The sequence below is a fragment of the Scatophagus argus genome, chromosome 19 (assembly GCF_020382885.2).
Source record: "Scatophagus argus isolate fScaArg1 chromosome 19, fScaArg1.pri, whole genome shotgun sequence".
Lineage (NCBI taxonomy): Eukaryota > Metazoa > Chordata > Actinopteri > Scatophagidae > Scatophagus > Scatophagus argus.
The window spans coordinates 11133487-11157100 of NC_058511.1; the positions used below are offsets into that span (position 1 = coordinate 11133487).

General features: G+C 40.6%; 1 protein-coding gene across 1 annotated transcript in view; it reads right to left on the minus strand.

Annotated features, from left to right (window-relative positions):
- sgk1 (serum/glucocorticoid regulated kinase 1) overlaps window positions 1-16560 on the minus strand; it is a 32204-nt gene extending 15644 nt beyond the window's left edge. Inside the window, exons 1-3 of the mRNA XM_046372952.1 lie at window positions 16408-16560; window positions 12271-12510; window positions 121-336 (exon numbers count right to left, since the gene is read on the minus strand). Coding sequence (XP_046228908.1) covers window positions 121-336; window positions 12271-12510; window positions 16408-16545 — 594 coding nt within the window. The 5' untranslated portion in view covers window positions 16546-16560. The remainder of the gene's footprint in view (window positions 1-120; window positions 337-12270; window positions 12511-16407) is intronic.
- Between the last annotated feature and the right edge of the window lie 7054 nt (window positions 16561-23614).

A 23614-nucleotide genomic window follows, 5' to 3' on the forward strand; every position in this document is an offset into this window, starting at 1 on the left:
CCCATTGTGACATCATCATGATTTAAGAGGGGAAGTGAAGCCCTCTTTTGGGATCCACCCAAAATGTAATAAATTGTTTGCTTCTTGTAATGCAATTAGTTGTAGTCAGAATGAACTTGCCTGTGTGCGTTGACGTGGCTGCCAGGTATCTTCCAGGGTGTAGCTGATGTAGGGTCCACTGCAGATAGAGCACTCTAGCATCACAGGGCTGGCCAGGAGCGGTGAGGCATGGATCCCCCAGGACTGACAACCTCCCAGGTGGACGTCTGACTCTGTTTCCTTCTGCTTGCCTGTACCTTCACCATGATGGCGAGCCAGCATCCTCCACTTCCTGACCTGTAAGTGAGGATAACTTTTGTTTTTCATTTGGCATTTAAAGCTTAAAACCAAGTTGTTAACATGGAAGAAATGTCTCAACCTTTTCCATACCAGCAGCACTTAAATATGTAATCATTCCTTTTAGTTAATCTAGATACATAGATAATCTAGATTCATAGATCCAATGCAATAGAATCTGGAGACCTCAAACCTTAATTGTGTCTTTTATTTTATTATTTCAATCATAGTTACTGATGAACAGAGGGAAAACATTTACTGTAAGAAAAGAATGTCACAGCAATTAAGTTTAATAAATAAACAGCTCGAGTCAACATCGTCACTTTGTCAGTTAAATATTTGCCCTGCACAAGAGGTAGTGAGTGAGTGAGTCTCAGATTTAGCAGTAATCTCCTCTCATGTGACAGCTGCACAGTGACACACTTTCATGAGCATATTTGACCACAAACACCTCTTCCTGATCATCATTTAGCATGTGACTGGCAATGCTAACTGAATCAAGTGCACGCACACACACACAAACACACACACAGGAGAGATGGCGTAAGAGAGAAATATGAGATACATGGGAAAAGGTCAAGGTGCACATAGTTCTTGAGGAGGCAAAATCGCATAGATGGATGTGTCAGTGACCCAGAATGGCTGTTATGTAAGGTAAATGGTGTCCTTGGCACACAGAGGGGGCAGGTTCAGTTACTGCAGCCATTTTAAATGAGTCTTATCAAGGCCTCTATCAGTGACTGCCGCTCTGCTGGCCTCTACATTGCCACAAGTTGGCAGGGAGAAATGTGTGTGTAAGTGAGACTGTGTATGTGCGTGAGCATGTGCAGTGAGTCCAAACTTGCAACTTGGCAAAAAACTTTGCTCGTGTGTGAATGGTTGCTCCCTCGACTATAATTATAGCTTGGTGCTGGAAGGACAGAACAGATTCAAACAATTACTGAGGGTGTCAAACACAATATGATACCATTCTGTCATAATTGTGTGTGTGTGTGTGCGTGTGAGGACTACCTCTTCCTGTGGAAGTGGTCCTGTGGAAATTAAATTAAACTATCACCTATAATTACAGTATCATTTAGCCATAACTTGCTTAAGAAAAGTTACATGAGAAGATTGCCACCACTTTTATATCTTTCCGTTAAACATAACGTTACAGCCAGCAGGCACTTAGCTTAGCTGAAAGACTGGAAACAGGGGGAAACTTCTTTGCTAAAGTTAATCTCCTATTGTTTGACTAACTTTCACAAACAAGGGAAGTTAGTAATTAAAACCGACTTTTATTGTGCCTTTGCTGTTCAAACACCATTTAACTTATTTCACATAAACATTATTTGAGCAGGAAAGGATGTTCACAGCTAGAAACCTCAGGTTATTCAAGTGTTATCCTAAAAGTATCTTCTGATTATCATTGCTTCTTTGGAGTCCAGTTTTTTAAACCAAAATGTTTAGGTTTGTTTAAAATTGATTCCAACACAAATCACAATTGTTCTTTTGAGTTCTTTTGGGTTTAATTGTCACATTTTGCATAAGAATTCATATATTTCCTTATCTCAAACACATTCACGCATTAATACATTTATTGCTAACTTGAAGGAAGTCGAGGACAGAGGTATGCTTCTGGGGGTCAACAACATTACTCCTTATTAGGCTAAACTGTGCATGTGCATCATGCAAACGATCTTCTACTATATGGCCTCTGACTGAACCTTGGTCCAGAGAAGGCATCATGCATTCCATCAAACGGTAAGAAAATATGCGCACAGGAAGACACACACACACACACACGCACACATGCATGTCTAGATTCCTTTGTCTCTTAACCCCTGTCCCTGCCCTTTGACCTGGTGTCTGTGCTGCGACCCTTTAAGACAACAGCGATCCTGCTTATTAGTTAAGTTACAAAAGGCCTGTTCTATAAGATCTGTCCTTTCACCTCATGAACTCAGGATGTAATATAGTTCAGGGAAAGTCCCATACTAAGGCCAGGATGTACACATCAGCCACACAGTGTTGTAAATCAAGAAATAAAAACATCACATGCACAATATCGAGACTTAATCAGACCCCTTTCCTGCTGCCTCCTCCATACTAACCTCCTCAAGTGCCCTTTGTCTCGGTTTTATGCGTTATCTTTGAAAAACAACACTGATTCAATCCCGAAGTTATGTAAAAACCTTTATCTAAAGATTTGCCCTTCACTATCATGCAGTTGTAGAGGAGCTTTAATAGAGTGAGGTCTGATATGTGAAAACTGTAATCATAGACTTGTTGTTGTAGGAAAACACCACATAACTCACACAACTGCTCACCACCACACTGAGTACATGGAAAACATGTAACAGTAAACGTATATAATGAATCAACAAAGTTTCTGCATAAAGTCTATTCATATCGAGCTAGAGAAAATAACAGAAACACTTCAGAGTGCAATGCAGTAGCCCTGCATCACGTACTGATTTGATGAAACTTACAACATTGTTTTTGTTGAGAATGTCACACTCTTTATCTCTATAGTTTTGAGTCTGATGAAAGATGCTTTTGAGCTGGATTGTGGGACTTTTAGGATATTGTAATTATTCAAGCTTCATCCATAATAGGCACTAACAATCAGGACACAGTTCTTCTGATTTAGATTTTTTTTTTCCTTTTTCTGTGTCTCCTGTGAGTATCCCAACTTTACACCAACTTTATCAAAATGCAATAAATCACTGGGGTACAACCTTGAAATGAGTTAGTTTTGAGGGTGAAGCTGGACTGCTTTGTCTGATGACTTTAGTGCTTATAGGTACTGGCTAATCTTAGGTATGCTTGCTCTCCAATAGACCAAATAAACTATTTAAAGAGACTCAGATATAACCACACAAACAGTAAGTTAACTGGATGGTAAAATATGACTCACTTCTATGGCACTGTGGTCATAAACAGATCATCATTGACCGAAAGACATATAATAGGATATTTGCTGAACCAACCAATGTGACAAAAAACAAAAATATTATTGCGGGCTTTTCCGAACTGGTATTTACAATTGCTGTATTGCATTATGGGGTGTTTCTTTTATTCTGTCCATCCAATGCAAATAATATTTCCTCCTAAGGCCTCTGTGAAATACACAGTAGACAGACAGACAATGTTTATAGTGGTGTTGCTAGCCAGCCTACTGAATTTTCCTGGTATCCCCTTCTGTCCTCTGTCATCTCCCTTTAGTGTGTTACTCTACCTCTAACAGGCTGTGTGATGTCCCACATATGTCTGAGCATCAAAGAGTAATGAAATGAGGGGTGGCATGAGAGCGACGGCGGGGGGAATCATAAAGCAGAAAAAGGGAATGAGACGCAAGCAGAGATCTGGAGACAAAGAAAAATATGTTTGAAAGCCAAAAAGATAAACAGGGAAAATGAGAGAGTGGGATAGTCTGACACAAGCCATCCCATTCTCTGTCTGAGATAAGACTTGCTCATTAACACCAAGGTCACTGCTCTTTGTTCTCCCTTTATTTTCCAGCTCACTTCTGTTCCTAGATCGCAAACACTTAAAGTGGATGAGTGAGGGGGAAAAGTCAGATCCAAACAAGGAGAAAGGCAAAGAGCTACGATTCAGTCGGTTCAAATGGAATTCAAAAGCCAACTACAGTGTGGCTGATGGGAGATTAAGCTTCAGAAATACTGTTGAGAACCAGAGAAAGAGAGCGAGAGAGAACCAACCTGGGAAAATGAGAGGGAGTATCTGAGAAAGCAGACAGCAGAATGGATAGAACTGTTGTGTTACTGTGGAAGAGGGAAATGGACCATGAGGGAAGTTTGGGATTTCAAGATTTTGATATTGATCCTAAGCTGCTTTTGGGTTTGCGGTCATTTTTCATCCTCTGGGGTCATATTCTGACTCTTTTCATCTTTAAATCCTGAGTAGGGTTGAGATCTCTGAACCCTGACTTTCTTAGCAAAACATTAATATTCATGGTCATCCCCTGTGCCTCAACTCCTGCCACTGGTCTTGTGAATTAAAAAGCTGCCATTTCTGTTGACTTTCTTGGCATATTCTTGAATATTTCATTTATTGTATATGGCACAAGACCTGTGTACTGACTGCAGGGCCTACTATGAGAATATGCCGCTTTTCAAACTTGAACAGATTTAGATGTGTCTGTACCTCAGTACTAATTGTCCAATCATAATGTGGGCTTTAGATTGTTTTAGATTCTTTGTTTTTTATGTTAATGCATTACATTGAATTTTGTTTGTGACCCCAGTTATTTAGCACGTAACCAAAATGACATCTTTAGGCTGACCTGTAGTGGAAATAATGGTAAGACCAACAGGTCTGAGCCTTTTACAATACTGTGTAGCAACAAAGTAGCCTGTTGTGCACCATGAGTAAGCATATTGTCCATGTGGAAGCAGATCAGGTTGACTCTAAGCTTATCTGTCAAGTGTGAGCTGTAAACCCAAAAACCCCAGTGCACAAAGCAACAGAGCTGAATGTGTGAATGGCCAAAGAAAAAAAAAAGATACTCTGCATAGTCAGGGTGCTGCTGAGCCTCTGCGGAGCAGCAGTTTTGGCTTTAGCTCTGGAACATCAAGATGGAAGAAGGGATTAGTCGGGTTCTCAGGGTAGATTAGAACAACAATAATTCCAAATTCTCTCACAATGAGAAGAGGAAGGGAGGAAGCTCCTTATTTTTTGTGGGCCAAGGTCAGTGGAGAGAAAGAGGGAGAGAGGGAGGAGAGGGAGGAGCATCAGGGAGAGATACAGATGCTGACACATCTCTCTGATTTAATCCCCAGGAGGTGTACTAACTGATACCAGATTGAATCTTGTGAACATTCAAATCACTGATTATATGCTGAATATACAAATCATATTTATATCAACAAACATAACAAACCTTATATTTTGTTTGGAAAAACAAAAACATCATTTGTCCTCATTAATCAATCCCATTCTTCAATTGTCACAGTCGTTGCTGTCAAATTTCACCACATGACATGCAGTCACGCAAATGTATCTTCATACATTAGATGCCTTTGTTATCTGTATCAAAGCAGAAATGGTTTAGACAGAAGAGAAACAACCTGCCTCTCCCTCTACCTTGTTATAGCCAGGGTTGGGTGAAACACTACTAAGCTAATTTACACATCCCTCTGTGTCATGACAAATCCAGGAAACTGCAGCCAAGGTACGAAGTACCTTCTCTATGCTTATTTATCTCCTTCTTTGTTCTTTGGCAGAGAAAGCCTGTGTAATGCTGCTGTAGCAATGGGAACAAATACAGTGTCCCATTTTAGAATGTGCATATACATCTCCTGCAAGAAAGGAGGAGAGCTCATGCAAGAAAACCTATTCCAAGTTTATTACTCCAACCACATTCTTCCACTGGCAGAGGACTTTGGCTCTGGAACAAAAGAATAGCAAAGGATTAGCAGTTTTCCATTGCTAAGGGTATGCTAAATAGTGGTAGCTTAGAACTGCTTTCCAGACCCTGGGAGAGTTCCTTCATTTAAAATCAGAGGGGGGAAAAAAATACAAGTCGCAACAATAGGGAGGGCAGGAGGAGTATGACAGGGAAATATCAAGGTTGTAAAGGATATAGGGCATGATTTTAATGGAGGTACATCAATGTAGGGATGAAGTGAAAGTCAAGGTTTTCAACAACCAACCAGCTGACTCTAATCAGGTATTGCCAGGAGAACAAGTAGGAGCTGGAAGTTTGCCAGACTGATAAAAACTGACGAAGCTGCCAGCTCAAAGGTTGCATTACTAAGCACATAATTTGAAAGACTCAGGGGTTTCTGACTTGTGGTATTTATATGAAGTGAAAGAATATGTGCTGAGGTCTTTAATGAGGAGAAAAGAAAGTTTTGTGTCAGTTAATTCTGAACTATTTCAAAGAGCACAAACAGAAGCTTGCAATGAGAGGCATTACTCCCTGGTTTTGGTACACCATACATGACAAGCCAACAACATGTAAAGGGATTTTTGCTCCTAGAACTCTCTATAATTCTTGTATCAAATATAATTGGATCTTGAGGACTGTTGCTCTGAATTGCGGGGACAAGGCAATTTATGGCAAATTCAGATAAAGCTGGAATTCAAGTGAGGTTTAAGTGGGGAGAGGATCGAGTGTTGGTCTGAACAGACATGACTGACTAAGCTCTTTAGGTGCTGCCTAGTTATCTAATACAACTGCCCTATAATAATTCATCCAATTTTTGCTTGGACTGTGTCAAACCGCGTAGTTGTTTTGTAGCCTGGAGTTTATGATGTGCTACTGGATTTCATTATGCTGAAATAAAATTCAAATTTAGATGAATCAGCGGCAAATCAAGATTTTCCATCCAGTGATCACAGCTTAATTTAGAGGGATGCATGGGAGATGGCTGGAGTCCAGAGTTCTCGTCCTGGTGTCTAAAACGTCAGCAGAGTGGCAGTAAAAGGTCACCAGTAAAGTGGTGCGATCTTTGAGTGTGACACACAAGTCATTAACCATTAGCTCCATTAAGGAGTGAACTGCTGCTTCTCAGAATACATAACTAAGGCTCCTCACAGATAAGACTACGTCAGGAGCCAAAGTGTGAAGTTCAGAGTCCAACAGAAACGTCCTCTCACATTACAGAGAAAACATAATGCAACATAAAAGTGGGAAATCTTTTTCAAAGAAGATGACGATAACATTTGGGTCAAAGGTGTGATTATTGCTTCTAAAATCCTCTGATGAAAACAACTGAATTGCATTTGTGCTAGTCATCGCCTCACAGTCTCACTTGACTGAATGAAATCAGCCCACCATCGTTGCCTCCTCCTGGTCTCATTCACTGATTCAGACATGACGCATTAGCATTTGTGGGACAGAGCTCTGCCTGCAGGGCCTTGTCACTGCTGAAGGAGAACAAGAGAGGTGCATTTCACAGGTCGTCTCCCCCTGTATTTTTCTCGAGGAGAACGAAATGGTGCGACTAACCCACACAAGAGAAACATGCTTTTGTCATCTGAGCTTTTGATGATTAGGACAAAGGTACAGCGTGATCAGACTTTTGTTCCAGCTGAGTCTGAGAAAACATTAACAAGATGAGATTACCTCATCAAGAAATGAGGTTAACATTTTTGTGTGTCCAAGCAAATTTCTAGAAATTCATTTGCAGCTTTTCGCCTTCTCATTTGTGTCACCAGGTTCGGCTGAGATCTCATCAATAGTCAACAACATCTCGCAGGCTGCATGGGAGTAGATAAGAATCACTGTTCTTCTTGGACACGCTTGGTTTCTCTCATCTCCTTGGATTTCTTCACCACCCAGTCCTCTATGCTTCACTTCCTGCCTTCCTTCCTTCCTTCCTCCTCTCTCTGTCTCTCTCTCTCTTTCTTCTGCATGAATGAGTTTTGGACAGTAAACACAAATGGGAACAGTCCGGGTCAAGTCTTTCTGGGCAAAGTTGGTGTTTAAACTATACCAAGTACACTGACTGATTAACAACACTAACACCTGATCCATACCCAGAAAAAGCCTCAAGAAAATGAGCTTATGTAATATACAATATACAACATTTTTTGCTGTTGCTGTGTTTATATTTCATCTGTTGCTCTTGTCTACGTGACTTGATGAGCAATACTAGTTATGCATGTGATTATAATTACACTGTAGCCTTTATTAGTTAGCTTATATGGGATATCAAAATATTACCTGTACCAAAGAAAATCAAAGAAGGCACATATTTAGTAAAATAGGAAACAACAGCTGTGAGTTTAAAGGGGACTAATATTACACTGTAAGAATTTTTGAAATTAACAAATTCTAAGCAATAGAAAGTTAGTTGTTGTAGTTCGGTCCACTCAAGAAATCAGTAAGTGGTTGGACTCGCAGCAGTGGCTGTGGAAGTTATGGTGCTTTTAAACCCTTTCCGCCCGATTGCCCCAATTTCTCACATGTCATAAGTTGAATCTCAGTGCACACAAAAACATGTAAATGGACATAATTCTACTTATAATCCATTGTTAAAAAGATGCTCCTTATGGGTTCAATAATCATGTTTTGAAGTTTTCTTCAGTATCAGCGTACTTTTAGCGGTGTCAACCTGCAAAAATGCAAATAAATATAGGCTGAAAAATTCAAGTGGTAGGCAACAGCCAGCTGACTCCATATCAACATGGCAACATTTAATACGGTTGGCCCCAAATCAAGGAGTTGACTGATATGAATTTTTTGTTGCAGTCATGATATTTTTTGACAGTACAAAGGCTCCTAATGACTCTTTTACATACAAAATGTTTTCTGTAGAAAATTAGATTGTCAAAACATTTAAATTAAAATACAGGGTATTTCCTATTACCTATTTCCTATTATTAGATATGTTAATATCTAATAATAGGAAGAGCAACAATACCATTCCCATTTTTAGACTAGATTTTTTACTTATTAAAAATAGTGCACTATCATCAGGAGAAAACAATAAAAATAATGAAGAAAAGGGTATAAATATGTCTGTCTTTTGTCTTAGTTTCTACTTACTATTTCATTTGTAGCCTGTATGTGCAAAAGATTAACGCTGTAGTGTGTGAGCTCTAATCTTAATTACTTAAGTACCTGTAAGACTCTAGAAAAGTACTGAAATTGTATGACAGGAGAGATAACATGCCAGGACAATGAGCAGTCAGCAGAAGTTCATGTTCTTTTCATCTTTGATTAAGACTTCATCAAGAACAGTACAGGCTCGATGTAAGAGATTAGTGGAAAGGCTGCGTTTGCATTAGCTTTCACTGTGTGTGTGTGTGTGTGTGTGTGTGTGTGTGTGTGTGTGTAGTGTCTGACGGGATGTTGGTGTGCGCATGGGACAGTACAGGATGTTCTTATCAGGAGGATTTATATGCTTTTGATTTCTGGTCATGCTCAGGCAGTGGGGCAGATGCGCTGACCTCATCCTATATCTTCTAATAAAACTGTCCTCCTCTCATCTCCTCATTCTCTCACTGCTGTTTGCCCTGTCTTTCCCCTCATCCCTAACAATCTCACAGCTGCTCTAATTTTTTTCCTCTCCAGTCGTTATTGTTTACTCTTTGTCTATTTTTATTTCTAATTTCTCCCAAACACCCTCGTTACCTGTCTTTCCTCCTACTTACAGTAAACCTGCCCCCATCTCCTCCCTTTTTTTCCACACTTATCACCCAATGGAAAAATGCAGGTACCATAAATGATTTCATAACATATTGTATCAGTGCCATAAAGTTGTTCTATGTTTAGCTTTGGCTCTGATAGATTCATCAAAAGCAGCAGCAGGAAGAGGGCTATGCAAAGCACTGGGTCAAGGCCACCTGCATTTTAAATGATACTTTGTAAAAAGAAAAAACAGGTGCTACGATGGATTTTTAATGAGGAAGTCTGCCAGGAGTCTTTTTGAAGTCAGAACAATATAGTTAAATGTTCTCATATTAATTCAAATATTGGATAATTCATTTATTTTTATGCCTCTAAGGGGTTAGTGAAAACTTCAGTTTGTGTTCAGATGCAGCTCCTCGGGCAACAAGCTGGACCAAGTAGAGATTAACAGTTCTAAAAGGTCCTGCTCACTGTGAATGTAATGGAGAAAAGCTACAGTGAGTATTAAACAATGCAGAACACTTGGGGTAAAATAATATATTTCTACATTTACAACAGCACAAAAACATAAAAAATAAAGAGCGTCACATCAGACCATGACAAATGTCCCCGGACAATGCTGACACTGTCTGTCAGTGTCTGGTGTCTTATTCATCTCCTCCTCCTCTGTAAGGTGACAACAGCCTCTCAGTGTCATCAATTTCTTAAGCTCGAGTCAGAAACACTTGTCAGACAGTGACTGATTTGGTTAACATTGATGGGCTGACAAATTTCATAGTGAAGCTTTGCTCATTTGCATTTGAGTCAGGCCGTGGGTGGCCTCCAACTGGGAAATGTTTCTGTTACTATCCCATTTGTTGGGCAAGTGTCATGCACTGAAGGTGTTTGGCAAACCGACTTTAAGGGCCTGAGTTCATAAGTGTTTGGACAGAGTGTGCCAAGATATGGTACAGTACGTAGTGAACAGTGACAGAACATGACGTCTGTGTGCTGGGTCTTGGGCAACACTACACAAACTCAAATACAGGACAGGTGCATATCAGGCCCTTATTTAGTGTATGCACCTAACTGCTACTGTATGTTGTAAGTTTCCAGTTTAAATGCAGTCAATCATTTATGGAGTCTTGGAGCACAAAACCACATTTGAGATAATAGCAGCCACTTTCCTGTTTAACTCCACATTGGTTTCACACATACACACGCATGCATGTGCACACGTGCGCACACACACACACACATCCTGCAGTGAAAAGTAGCTATGACTCACGACAGAACCCCCCTCCTCTTTAACTCCCCTATCCCAACCTGCTCCCACCTCACCGCAACACCCATTAATTCTGCACACGCACACACTGGTTATCTCCAGTGAGACATTAGTGACAGATCTATTGGTTGCGAGGGCAAAAGGTGGAATTGATGGAGAGATAGAGTGAGGCACAACAGCAAAGGATACAAAAATGGGGGAAAAAACTGAAGGGCTGCAGGAAAGAGAATGCAATGAAGGACAGCAAGTATTGTGTCCCACTGCACACATTCTCATGCAAACACACACAGTACAGTGTGGCTTTGTCTCGCTGGGACAGAGATGACTCATTCTCTCCTGTCGCCAATGGGACTGAAGTAACACACACACACACACACACATGATTCAGGAATCAATTGATGGATATGATGATTGATAGGGGTGAGATAGCTATTATGATTGCAGTTGCATAACCAAGGACAGCCTGTATTAATGTGAATGGACACGTGTGTGCTTGGTCAAGACATTTGTTGATAGCATGATGTGCTATGCACTGGTGTTCATTTCTTAATTTTTTAATTCTTTTTTGATTCATTTTTCAAGTTCAAACATCCTGCTGAACATATGCTTCCTGCTCTAATTCTGGGAAACAACAGCCCTCGGTGAGCAACAGCAAGAAGAAGTTCTTTGGAAAAAAAAAAAAACCCAGTTGTCTTTATGTTACGTAACAGCACTCGTTGAGCTTAAACAGAGAATAAAGACAAAGAGGACAATGTCTAGAGTCCTGTCAGTCACTAGCTTGCTTTTTTTGACTTTATTCGATGAGCGCTGATTTGCAAACAGGAGGAGGCCTGTAAAGTGTGTCAAGTGCTATTGACTGTGCTATTATCAAATGGAAGTATTCTTCGTGTATCCTACTCTATACATATTTCTTCAAAATCTAGCCTCACACGTTTGGTATCTTTGCTACATTCGAAGTATGCACTAGATGTTGGGCAGGCAGAGGTTAAAAATGTAAAACATTTGTCCATTTTAGTACAAATTATGATTTCCCAGTCTGTTTTGCCAGTCTTGGCCATCATTCCTATTGGTAATAATAATGCTGTATCCATCTAGCTAGTTAATTGCTTGGATTTGGGAACGTGACAGCAACAGAAGTCAACAACAGAGAGGTTTTAAACATGACGTGAAGGCTGGAAAAGAAATGTATATGTATAGAGAGAGAGAGGGAGAGAGAGAGAGATAGATATACACTGATATATATATATATATATATATATATATACTGTATATGTTGGCACACTCCTACTGTCCAAAACACTTAACAACTCAGGCCCTTAAAGTTGTTTTGCCAAACACTTGCAATGCATGACACTTGCTCAACCGATACATGAAACATATGACTCACTTCCTACAGTTGTGTGTTTGTGTGTGTGTGTGTGTGTGTGTGTGTGATGTGGGTGATAAATGATAATCAGAAGTGCAGACAGCTGATTGTGTAGAGGTTGCACTGTCATTGGGGACACAAATGCATTCATGGACACTCTCTCTGTCTCTCTCTCTATGCTTCTCTCTCTCTCTCTCTTGCTATTTGTTTTTTCTTTACCTTGCAGCCCTTGCTCTTGTCATGGCCGTTGGTTTGTGCACTGGACGGGCATGGTGAGCACGGCTCCTGGTGGTAGTACTGGCCACCCTGCAGGCCGCTGTAGTGACAGCAGCCGTAAGGCGAGGGGAAGTGCGTGTACCACAGGTCCTCAGGCAGCGGGCACTTTGGACAAGGGTAAAGGAGGCCTTTCCCTTGGGCCTTCTCCACGCTCACCTTGGGGTTCCTCATCCACCTTCGTACCTGCGCAGAACAAAAGTGTCAGATTGACATAAAGGGCTGGTTTGTGCTCACTTTTGCTTTCTCTTATTATAATCCGCATCTTTTTGTAAGCACAGGTGCTCCACAAACATGCACACACTGTCTGCCAACCTTGCCAGCTGCTCCTTTGATCAGAGAAGGAGCAGTTTTTAATGTTATCCCTGATTACATATCAGTTCAAATGGGACACACACACACACACACACACACACATACACAGTTGCACTTCAAAGAGGCACAGATTGCTTCTCTGCACCGCCACACTTTGACTTTGAACATATAAATCACAGGGACAACACATACATGCACACACACCTGTAGCATGGTCATGACAAGAAGCTGATGTCACCCTCAAATATGATGAAGAATGAAGTCTATCTTATCTTGTCTAATTTTCCTTGAAATCTCTGCCTCTAGTTGTTTGACTTGCTTTAATGTCAGCAACACAAATGCTCACATCATACAGCCATACTGGACAAGCAACGAGCAAGGCATTGTGTTGAGATGTACAGTTAGATGTCACCAACACACGGGCATGTTAGTGCACGCAAGAACATTGCATACACACATTTCTCCAGGATTGACTAAGACTTCTGTGAAAAGCATTGCTAGCTGTAGTACCTGGTGTGTGTGTGTGTGTGTTTTGGAAAAGGAGAAAGCAGAAAAATGGACTTTTGAAAGACAGGGGGACAGAAATTTTCATGAGAAATCTGATCCTGCTGCGTGGGTTAAACATTTATTAAACACACACGACATTGCTGTAGCTTGTGTGGCTGCTGAGCCCAGTCAGCTGTGACACACACACACACACAGGGATTGAATGCTTAGCCAGACAGCATGTCAAGGCATGTCGGGTCTAAAGGAAAACAGCCTTGGAAAAACACTCCTGCAGGTGAAAGCAAAAGCAAAGCCACCGTAGGACTACCGCAGTCCGATGATACACACCCAAAATAAGGATAAGAATACTACTTAAGTTTCTCCACATAGAACATGAGCTGAGTGTTCATGTGATTGACAATATAAATCCAATTAGAGTTGTTTTTTTCCTTTGTTATTTGCGGTCATGTTCAAGGTGAGGTGAGAAATGTTTTGGCATTACCTGACGGATCAAACAGCGCGCAGTCATACCTCTTGTTTGAATGTGTCACGCTGACGATGAAGCTGATGAGAGGTGTCATGAGAAGTTTAACGCTTATTCACCTCAGGCACAAAAACATGGTGCTCACTGCAGCAGTAATGTGTTTGTACTTTCTGTGGCCCACTTTAAATCTCTGTGAAGAGCTACGCATGACATCATGGCTTTATTTCTTCATGTGCGACACTTCACATCTCAAACGCCGCTGCATGTAGATTTTGGTGTTGGAGAACATATTGCTTGCCAAAACTACAAAATTCCCCTGAAAGACTATCCTAAATGGAACTGACACTCAGTTCGGTGTTTCATACATATTAAGTATCATGTTCGGACCATCTTTGCTCTGTATGTGTGTATCTTCTCTTCAGACGTCATGTGATAAAAACACACGCACAGAGCCATCGATTTTATATTTCCTTTTATCATTTCCCTTACTCATTTGTGTGAGACAGTGCTGCCAGAACTCTCCCCATTATGTGATTAGGCTCATTTAGACACAAACACAGAGGAAAACAAACCCTGACACAGCAGCAGCAGACATATCTGGAAACTTCTGTTTTTGGATGGATGGATAGATGGATGGATGGATGGATAGATAGATAGGTAAATAGATAGATAGATAGATAGATAGATAGATAGATAGATAGATAGATAGATAGATAGATAGATAGATAGATAGATCGATAGATAGATACTTCAGGCTCCTAATTAATGATTAGTATGAATAAATAAATACAAAAAAATCCCATGGGAGACGTGTAGCAGCAGAATGTGACTGTGGGAGTGCATGTGTGTTTGTGCGTGGGTGTTAACACAACACAATCTGCCCATATTAAGCAGCCGAGTCACCAGTCATCCACACCATACTGTACGCCATCTGAGACCAACACACACAGCAACACACACGTTGGAACTTGCTACTGCGAGCAAGAACAGCCAGAGCAGAAAAGTGTCTAAATCTATCAGGAATATTTTATCAAGTAAGTATGATTGCTGCCAGTTTGTTGTTATCCTCGACAACATTCACTCCCTCAGGCTGAAAATGTGGTAACTTAACCTAGGTAGTAAACCCATACTTTATTATCTTATTTATTATATTACACTGTTTGGGTAATAGGAGAGAAAATGTTGTGCCATATTCCCAAAGCAATCCAGTGATTATTGACTGAATGCATCAACGCACCTCTCTTCCACCGGCTGGCAGTTAATGTTAGTCATTTCCTTCCTGTCGTACCCTGCAGTCATATTGCTCAGTGTTTTCTTTTGATCTCATGTAAATCAGTTACAAATTATTCAGATTTGGGGAAGCAGAAGTTGAACTGTTTGTCAAGCTTAGTTTATTGTGAGTGAGTGAAATGAACGCTAATGGAGGTGTAGACCGATTACACCATACTGAATCCCATAAGTCCAACTGAATTTTCTGTTATGTACGTTTTACTTTATCAATACAATGGCATTACATTAACAGTTGACCGGGTAACAAAGGGCATCCTTGTGCTTCACCTCTCTTCTAATAAACTGTGGCTTTTCTTTTTCCTTATCAACTCTAATTTTATTAGATTTAGTGTTTTTAATATAATATAATATAATATAATATAAATATTGACATTTGACATCATCAAATGAACTAAAATCCAAAGATATTCAAACACGGATAACTAAGAAAATCAGCAAATATTTCAATTTGGAAATCCAATCAGAACAACTGATTCTTACAAACTGAAATATATTGAATTGACACATTTTAAGGGGTTAGCAAATTGTAACTGGTGGATTTATTATGACTAATTGGTAATGTAATATGCTTAATGCTTTACAGTGCTATTATAAACTACTATTGAGAGCAACTTTTGGTGCCTGACTGTGGAAAACATCATCCTCTAGCAAAACACACTTTGGCTTTTAGCTAGCTCTTACTGTCATTGTGATGTCTTGTTCAACTGTAATGACCCTTTATTGATGACTTACTAACATTTCTAATGTTGGTTTATTACAAAGTGTCATGAATAAAGGGTAGTGATATGTTTATTTTGACATTAATTTGAAGTTATTTTGGTGGGACTGGTAGGCAAACATCTGCAGTTGTAAAATTTTAGAAATTCTGAGTTAAAAGGACAATGAATGATTTATTGACTATTACCAAATCCATTAGATACAACTTATAAAACCTTTATGTGGCTAATTAGAACGCTGCACCAAACGTCCACCAAGAGCAATTTTGAAATCCATTAAATCACTGGATTGTACCTTTGTTTTTGGAAAAGTCAGCGTGCATACACTCAGCAAACCAACCAACCAAGGAAGCCATTTAATGCAAACCATTAAGGTTCCACAGGAAATTGTGACAGCACTGCAGCATGATGCAGGATATGCTGAGTGGATCCTGAACTGTGGGACCTCACCAACTCGATGATGTCATGTTTTCTACACAACAGACACTTGTGGGTTCTGGAATGTCACAACATTTTGGAGTACACACACACACACACACGCACTTAAACAGAGAAACATACTCACACACAGTAAACACAGAAACACGGGGACTCGAATCTTGCGCCTGCTTAGTGCTGCTTAGCTCTCACAATGACATCATCTCTGGCACACACACAAACACACACACACTCAGTAAGAGAGAGGGGGACACTCCGGCTGTGACACCTCTTCAGCCAATATGCCTCTCGCTCAGGTTGTGTACGTTCATGTGTATCCATTCCAAAATATATGAGTATATCATCCAGACTCACCTTTCTCTTGACAAACTGGAAAGCTGAGCACTTCTTAAAGGAAAAGGCAGTCTTCTCTCCCCCTCTTGCACCTCCACCACTTCCCCCACCACCACCACCTCCTCCTCCTCCTCCTCCTCCCCCGTTCACCAGCTTCATGGCCGACACCGGCACTCCGCTTGCCTCCGTAGATCCCAGGATGACGGACAGACTGATAGAGAGTGAAAGAGAGGGAGAGTTGTCTAAGGCATAAAGAGAAAGCTGTGACCAGCTTCTGACGAGGCAAGTGCAGGAGAGACAAGTGCACGGAGGCGAGAGATGCCTCCGTGCTGAGGGAGAGAGATTGCAAAAGGAGGATGCGAGGAGGGAAGTGAGAGTGGTTGAGAGAGGAGGTGGAAGTGGAGGAGGCAGATAGACCGAAATGTGAGGGAGAGAGGCAGGACGTTGCAATGAGAACGGGATTATGGGAACAACAAGGTGTCAGGATTGAGATAAGGACAGGGCAGTACAAAGGGTGAAAGATGCACAGAACAGATGGAGAGAGGATAAAGAGGAGGAGGATAAAAGGTACCAGCTCCTGTTGCTGTGAGAGGGAAACAGCTAGCTCTGTCTCGCAGAAAGCATCTCTAGTGAACCATCTGATGTGTGTGTGAAGTTCATCCATATGTGTGCAGGTGTGCCCACATGCTGAGTGTGTTTACATATTCCTCCAAAGCATGCGTGTGTATAAATGCAGTACTGTACGCATACCTTTATGCCGTTGCGTTGGCTGGTTCTACTGCAGCTTTAACAGCCTTTTTAACCCGAGGACTCTTCTGAAAATTGGTCCCAGGTCAGAGACGCCAACTCTTGCTCCTCAGTTACAGGTGTCCCTTCTCTGTCGTCACTGAACTATACCCGAAATAAGATGGAGCGAACAGGAAGTTGATCAGGATGTTGCTCTCCGCTTCAATAAGAACATCTCATTGCGTGATTCATGTGTGTATGTGTGTGTGTCCTCAGTGGTGCAGTTGTGTAGAGTGCACTGTGAGCGAAAGCGCTGATGCTGCCGTGGTGTCCGCCTGTAAACAAACAGCCAGGAAGTGTGTGTATGAAAGCATGATAAGGTGTGTGTGTGATGTGTCCAGCTGCAGTCTTCTGCAAGCGCTACTTTATCAATGAAAGGTTCTGCAGTGAACAGATGCTGCCACCCCCTCCCCTCCTCTCTCCTCCTTTCTCGCTCTCCAGCTCCCTCACTGTCCCCCACCGTTGCTCTGCCCTCCCCCTTTCTCTCCACTCGCTAATTCTTCTACTGCAGTTGATGGTGACACCTCTTTTCTCTCTCTCTCTCTCTCTCTCTCTCTATATATATATATATATGTATGTATGTATATATATATCCCTCCTCACGTCACACTTTGTCCCTCTCATGATTTCTTTCTCTTTTCTGGCCTTTGAAATTGTTCCACTGAGGACAGAAGAGGACAGGGACACCTGCAATATGTGCATATGAGGGTTTAATGTAGTGTACAATCTTTCCTGACAGCTTTGGTCCAGCTGGATTTGATTCACACAAGTAAACACACACACACACACACACACACCTCATCATAGATGTGTGTATGCCCTTGCCTTTGTGTCTGTAACACCCAGTTAGTTTAATTTCCTTATGTGACACCCACAAACGATAAAACTGAATCACAAACTCAGGTGTGCGGTGAGCCAAGTAACAAAAATGAAATCATGTTTGTAATTGTTAAAAAATGATGATAAATGAAATATTAAGCAAAAAGAAAGATTGGTTTAATTTTACAACCCTTTAAATGAGTCTTTATATTGAATGAGGTAATTTTTTATTAATGAAAGAAATGCTGGATTTGGCAGGTTTCTTCACTTATCAATTAAAATTTTACACTGAGCCGACTGATTTCATCCATAATGAGGAAATTAGTTGAAACTTGACCTTTTGCCTGCTGTAGATGACAAACTCAAACGGCCTAAGGCGTTTCGAGCAGCTATAATGTCAATGAGTGATTTGAATTATAACACTTGCTAGATCCAAGACATTGTTTGTGTGGCTTTTTTTCTTTGACCAGAACAAACTGCTTGTATCTTATCTTGTCTTGCATGAGTCAGTAAAATCAGTTTTTACAATAACAGACCTTTCTTTTTATCCATGTTTACTTAAAAAAGTGTTGAATTACATTGTACCACACAGCAGAAGAACTATGTGGTCCCATGTCTAAACCAACTCTACAAGACTCTGCAGATGATGTCACTCACTATATTAAAGGCAGCATCAATAGTCAACATTCAGTATACATGTATTTGTTTTTTATTTTTTTAAATATTACCTGAACCCATACAATGAAAATATGAATAACTATGAATTTTGCATGATATTTAAATGAACATATGTCCTCACACTGTGGCTTGCCACGCACTGGACCTTTAAATTATGATGAGATGGTCATTGTTTCCTTGAAGGGGAAACAATGACAGAGCAGTATTCACTGCAATCAGGATCAGTCAGAGGCCCAATCAGCAGTGACTCAGTGGTAATGACATGGAACAGTGATTGGTGAAATCAACCTTGCACCCAGCTGAAGGCTTGCAATTTACCAACGGAAGCAAAAAAAGTGAATTTTCTTCTCCAAACAAATCCTCTCTTTGTTCTTTGGTTTTACCACTCTCTCTCTCTTAAATGTTAATTTGCTCATAAAATATTCTTCCAAACTGTGTTTGGTTTCATCAAGGATGTTGACCAAGATAACATCTTAAGTATGCAGAGCTGTTTTTAATGTGAGCCCTCAAATACCGTTAATTTCATGGGCTAAAAAACACTGTACATATATATATATATATATATTTGGTGCTCTTAAGTGCATTTTTAATATCTGAGTCACTGCATCTAGTCAATAGAATAAAAGAAGAAAAATCCTATTTAGGCTTTTAGCATTTGAACACCAGAGGTTTGCCTCTATGTTTAATCCAGTCATAACATCTCCTCATAGAGCTTTAAGGGCTCCAGGGTGCTATTATACTTTGACAACAGCAACACCCTTACATAAATGCAACAACTTCTCACTCACATATATAGCTCTATGGCATATAAATTATTCTGTGACCTCCCAAAAGACCCAAAGATTCTCTGCTGCTCTTGCGGATTCAAATGCAGCCAATAAATAATTAATAACAAGGTTTCTTAAATGGTTTAGAAGCTTGCCAAAATGATCGCAAAGTCAGTAAATTATGGATTTTTCTTAAAGTGAGCCAGATGCAGTTAAGTATAGTATACAACAAACCCCTCCACAAAAAAAGCTTCCAACTGTGGCCACCACATGGTGCACAGGGGTCGGCATGCATTCTAATGCCTGTAATTTTCCCTGAATAATCAGACAAACCCACGTGACGGTCAGAGGTAATATACGCTCGCTGTCTCTGCTAATGAGGTCCACTGGGCATGTTTTGATCATATACCGAACAAGACCGTGTTAAAAAAAAAACCTCTGCTAATCCTTTTCAGCCCCCTTAGAGAGAAAAAAACAACTCAGACTGATGCTCTGATGAAACCGGTGCATCTGAGAGTGAGAGTGCAGACTGTTCAAACAAAATGAATGCGGTGATAAAATATTTTCCAATAACATTATTTTGGTCTTAAATCTTTAAAAAGCCTAAAAATACAGTACTGGAAAATAACGTGGATTTTTCTAAGCAGTAAAAAGATGTGTAAAGGGAAGCAAAAGATCATCATTGGAAATGGCTCTTGCCTCTGTTTAATCTTGCTCTACAAGCCATACACAGTGCAAAGAAGTCTCCACTTTCACAGTCAATTTAGCAGTAGTCACATTTACAGCAAGTTTCATTTCCAAGAAAAGAATAAATCAACATTGCAGATGAGGAGATGATGAAAAGATGTGTCTTTGCCAGCCTGTCTTCCTCTTGCTTTCTATTTTTGTCTGTGCCCTCTGACCTGTCTCCATTGCACCAGACACAATTGATTTCCACGGTCCTGTTCCTCAGAAAGACAGGGTCACGTGTTGCCGTCTCACCAAGTGGGTGAGGCTTCTCTGTGCAGGGACAGGCTGGCCACTGACACTCGGAGGTGAGCTCATCATTGGGAATGATGCCCCGAATTTCCTCCATCATTTACACCTGACTGCGTGCACCTTAGCGTTGCGCAAAAGTGTTTTCAGAGACAAATTCACTTTGCGTGTTCACTCACTGTCTTCCACTTTAGAGGAGCCGCGCCTGACTCCTAGTCACTTTCATAAATTAACCATACTCCTGCCCTGCTTCCACCGGCTGCAGCAAAGAGTATCTATAGGGAAAAGTGCTTCTCTCATACACCACTGCCATTCGCAAGTTCTCTCCCACGCTGAAAATAGTAACCCTGCCTTGCACACGTGTTGCCACAAAGTTCCCGATTCCATCAAAAATGATTCAGAAGGTGAAAAAATGTGTATATCTGTGACTGTATAGGTGTGCGTGTTTTGTGTTTGCACGTCTTTGCATGTGAGATTTATCGCATTTATATGAGCTGACAGGATTCACAGTGAATAATCTCAGGTGGCAAATGTGTGGCAACGTCTGAGGATGAAGGTATAGTTTGATGATAAAAATGTATGTGTGGGTGTGTGGGTGTGTGTGTGCGACTGTATCAGGATGAGAGAGAATGAATGAGAGACTGACACCTGCAAGTATACTGGCTTTCAACAGATGCAGTAAACATGATTAATTCTCTTTGACGTGCACATTTGACTAATAAATAGCGTGATAAACATTTGGGATCTTGGGTGATTTTGTGTGTGTGGTTGTGTGTGTGTGTGTGTGTGGTTCAGTCATACTTTCTTATTAGGTATACATTACCTCAAAGTTCTCCCAGGGCTTAAAGTCAAGCTTACTGAATCTATCACTGCCTAATGAGCGGCACACACTCATGTGCCAACTGTTGGTGCTAATGTGTGTGTGTGTGTGTGATGCAATGCGTGGGAGTTCGTTTTAAAAGGAGGGATGGGCTACAACAATCTAGTGGGGCACGCACATGCACCCTCACGTGCCAGTGATTGTGGTCCCTTTTCGTGAGGTGGGATTTTTGCTGTGTGTGAGTGTGTGTGTGTGCGCGCGCGATGGTTTGAGTGGGAGGGAGTGCAGCCATGAAGTAACTCCCAGTGGGACTGACAGCACTGCAGTGCTGAGCTAAGGAGACAGAGGGAGAAAACGGGAGAGGGGAGAAAACCAATTACAATGGCTCACTGGCAGACTCTCATCACTGTGCTCAGTCAGCTAAAACAGGAGCAGCAACTGCAAAACGCAGCGAGTGAGACTCCTTCATTCAGGATTTATTTTACATAATGTTTCATTTGCCGTGACACCTCAAAATAATTGTTTTAGTGTCTGTACCCTGTAGAGGTGTAAAGTCGAGTCCCGTGATTTGGCATCGGAGTTGACCAGATCCATTAAATCCATTATTGTAAAAAAAACCAAACAAAAACAAGCCAACAAAAAGACTAAAACCAACAATGACATGATCCTACTTGTGTAGCCAACACCTGTATCTTATTTCTTATTTTGCACAAAAAAAACCTCACATAATTTGTATCGTTCCACAGCTGAAAATAGTCCCCAACAAGACTTTTTAGGCCAAATATCGCTTATTTTTAATAATATACTGTTATGATACTATGGTATATGCACACAGGAATGGAGAGAAGAGAGAGGGCTGGGTTACAGCAGGATAACATCTTTGTGCGTATGTTTTGTGTGAACCTTGTGTAAAAGGATGTTTAATGTAATGACGAATTATAAACATTTTGCATTACAGTTACATTCATTTTATGTACTATTATCTATTGTCCTGTTGTTGTTAAAATTCTCAAACTAACGTCACAGTTATTGATAAATACATTATGTGTTTAGAAATGAAAACCAAAAGCAAAGTATTTGGGAACTGATCTCACCTGTCAGATGAACCTGTGACAGTGACTTGTCCCGCATTTGCTGGTATTTATTTAACAGCTTAATTGTTTCATTCCAGGAATGAAAGCAAACCCAACAATTCTAATGACATTTGATCAAGTTCATTTTGTGTTTCTTGAGTCATTTGATGGTAGGCATTTACAGAACAGAAATGTAAGACTCTATAATGCCATGCACTACAACAGCAACAACACTAACTCTGACCTCAAAAAGAGCTGAAAGAACACTCTACTGAAAGAGTCAGAAATTGTGATGGTATGTCAAGAATTCTTTTTATTTTGTACAACCCTTTGTAAAAGGCTGTTCAGATCAGGCAAGTCAAGTGTGTTTGTAGAGCATATTACATGAAAACACATTGAGCCTGCTTCTAAACATGTTGCTGTATTATGCTGACCTCAGAATGGGACACAAATGTTGTGTTTTCTGTTCACAGATCAATTTTACAATTTTACAGAGTTTCAGTAAACCGTGGTCAGCCAACTCAATGTAAAAGTACTCTGTAAAATGTTACTGCTTCAAGGCCTCTACAGCAGCCAGCCAGATATATATTGATGATATTTGTTACATACAAGGAGTATTTCTGCATTTCTTATGAAATATGTGCTGAGTTTTACAGCTGATTAAGGATCCACTAACCTGCTCGATCTGGAGCTTTTGACTGTATCACATGGTCCTCCTCAGCATTTTCCATGAAACTGCTGGAATTATTCTGAGCAGCCTATTCATCCTTTTTGACTTAAAAACTGATCTCAATAACTCACCCTTAAACTTGGAAACAGCACGTGACAAAGGGTGAAAAGTGAGTAAATTGACATTTAGCTGAGAATTTATGGGATGTATATTTTTATATTTGTATGGAGATGATCCCAAAGACTTAACACTGAATTCGAGAACATTTGATTTGATGAATTGCATTTAAACATTGTAATACCGTACAGGTAAGAAAACCGCCTGCATTTCAGTCATATGCTGTTTACATACACTTGTGTTAGCCTCCTGTTTGACTGGGCTGATCTGCTAGATGAGGGTGCTGTTCAATACTGATCTCACCACAGATAAACAAAACAAGTGTGATTATACACACTGTGAAGTCAGGTGTGGAGAGATGCCTCAGATGGTTGGTAGAGGAATCAAGGTTGAACCACCTGACACGCACTCAGGTGCTGTTCACATTGATATGTGATTTGACATCACGCCATCAATCATGACACATGATTGGTGGCGTGATGTGTGTTCAGCACAAGTGTACCAAAGTATCTTAATGTATTAG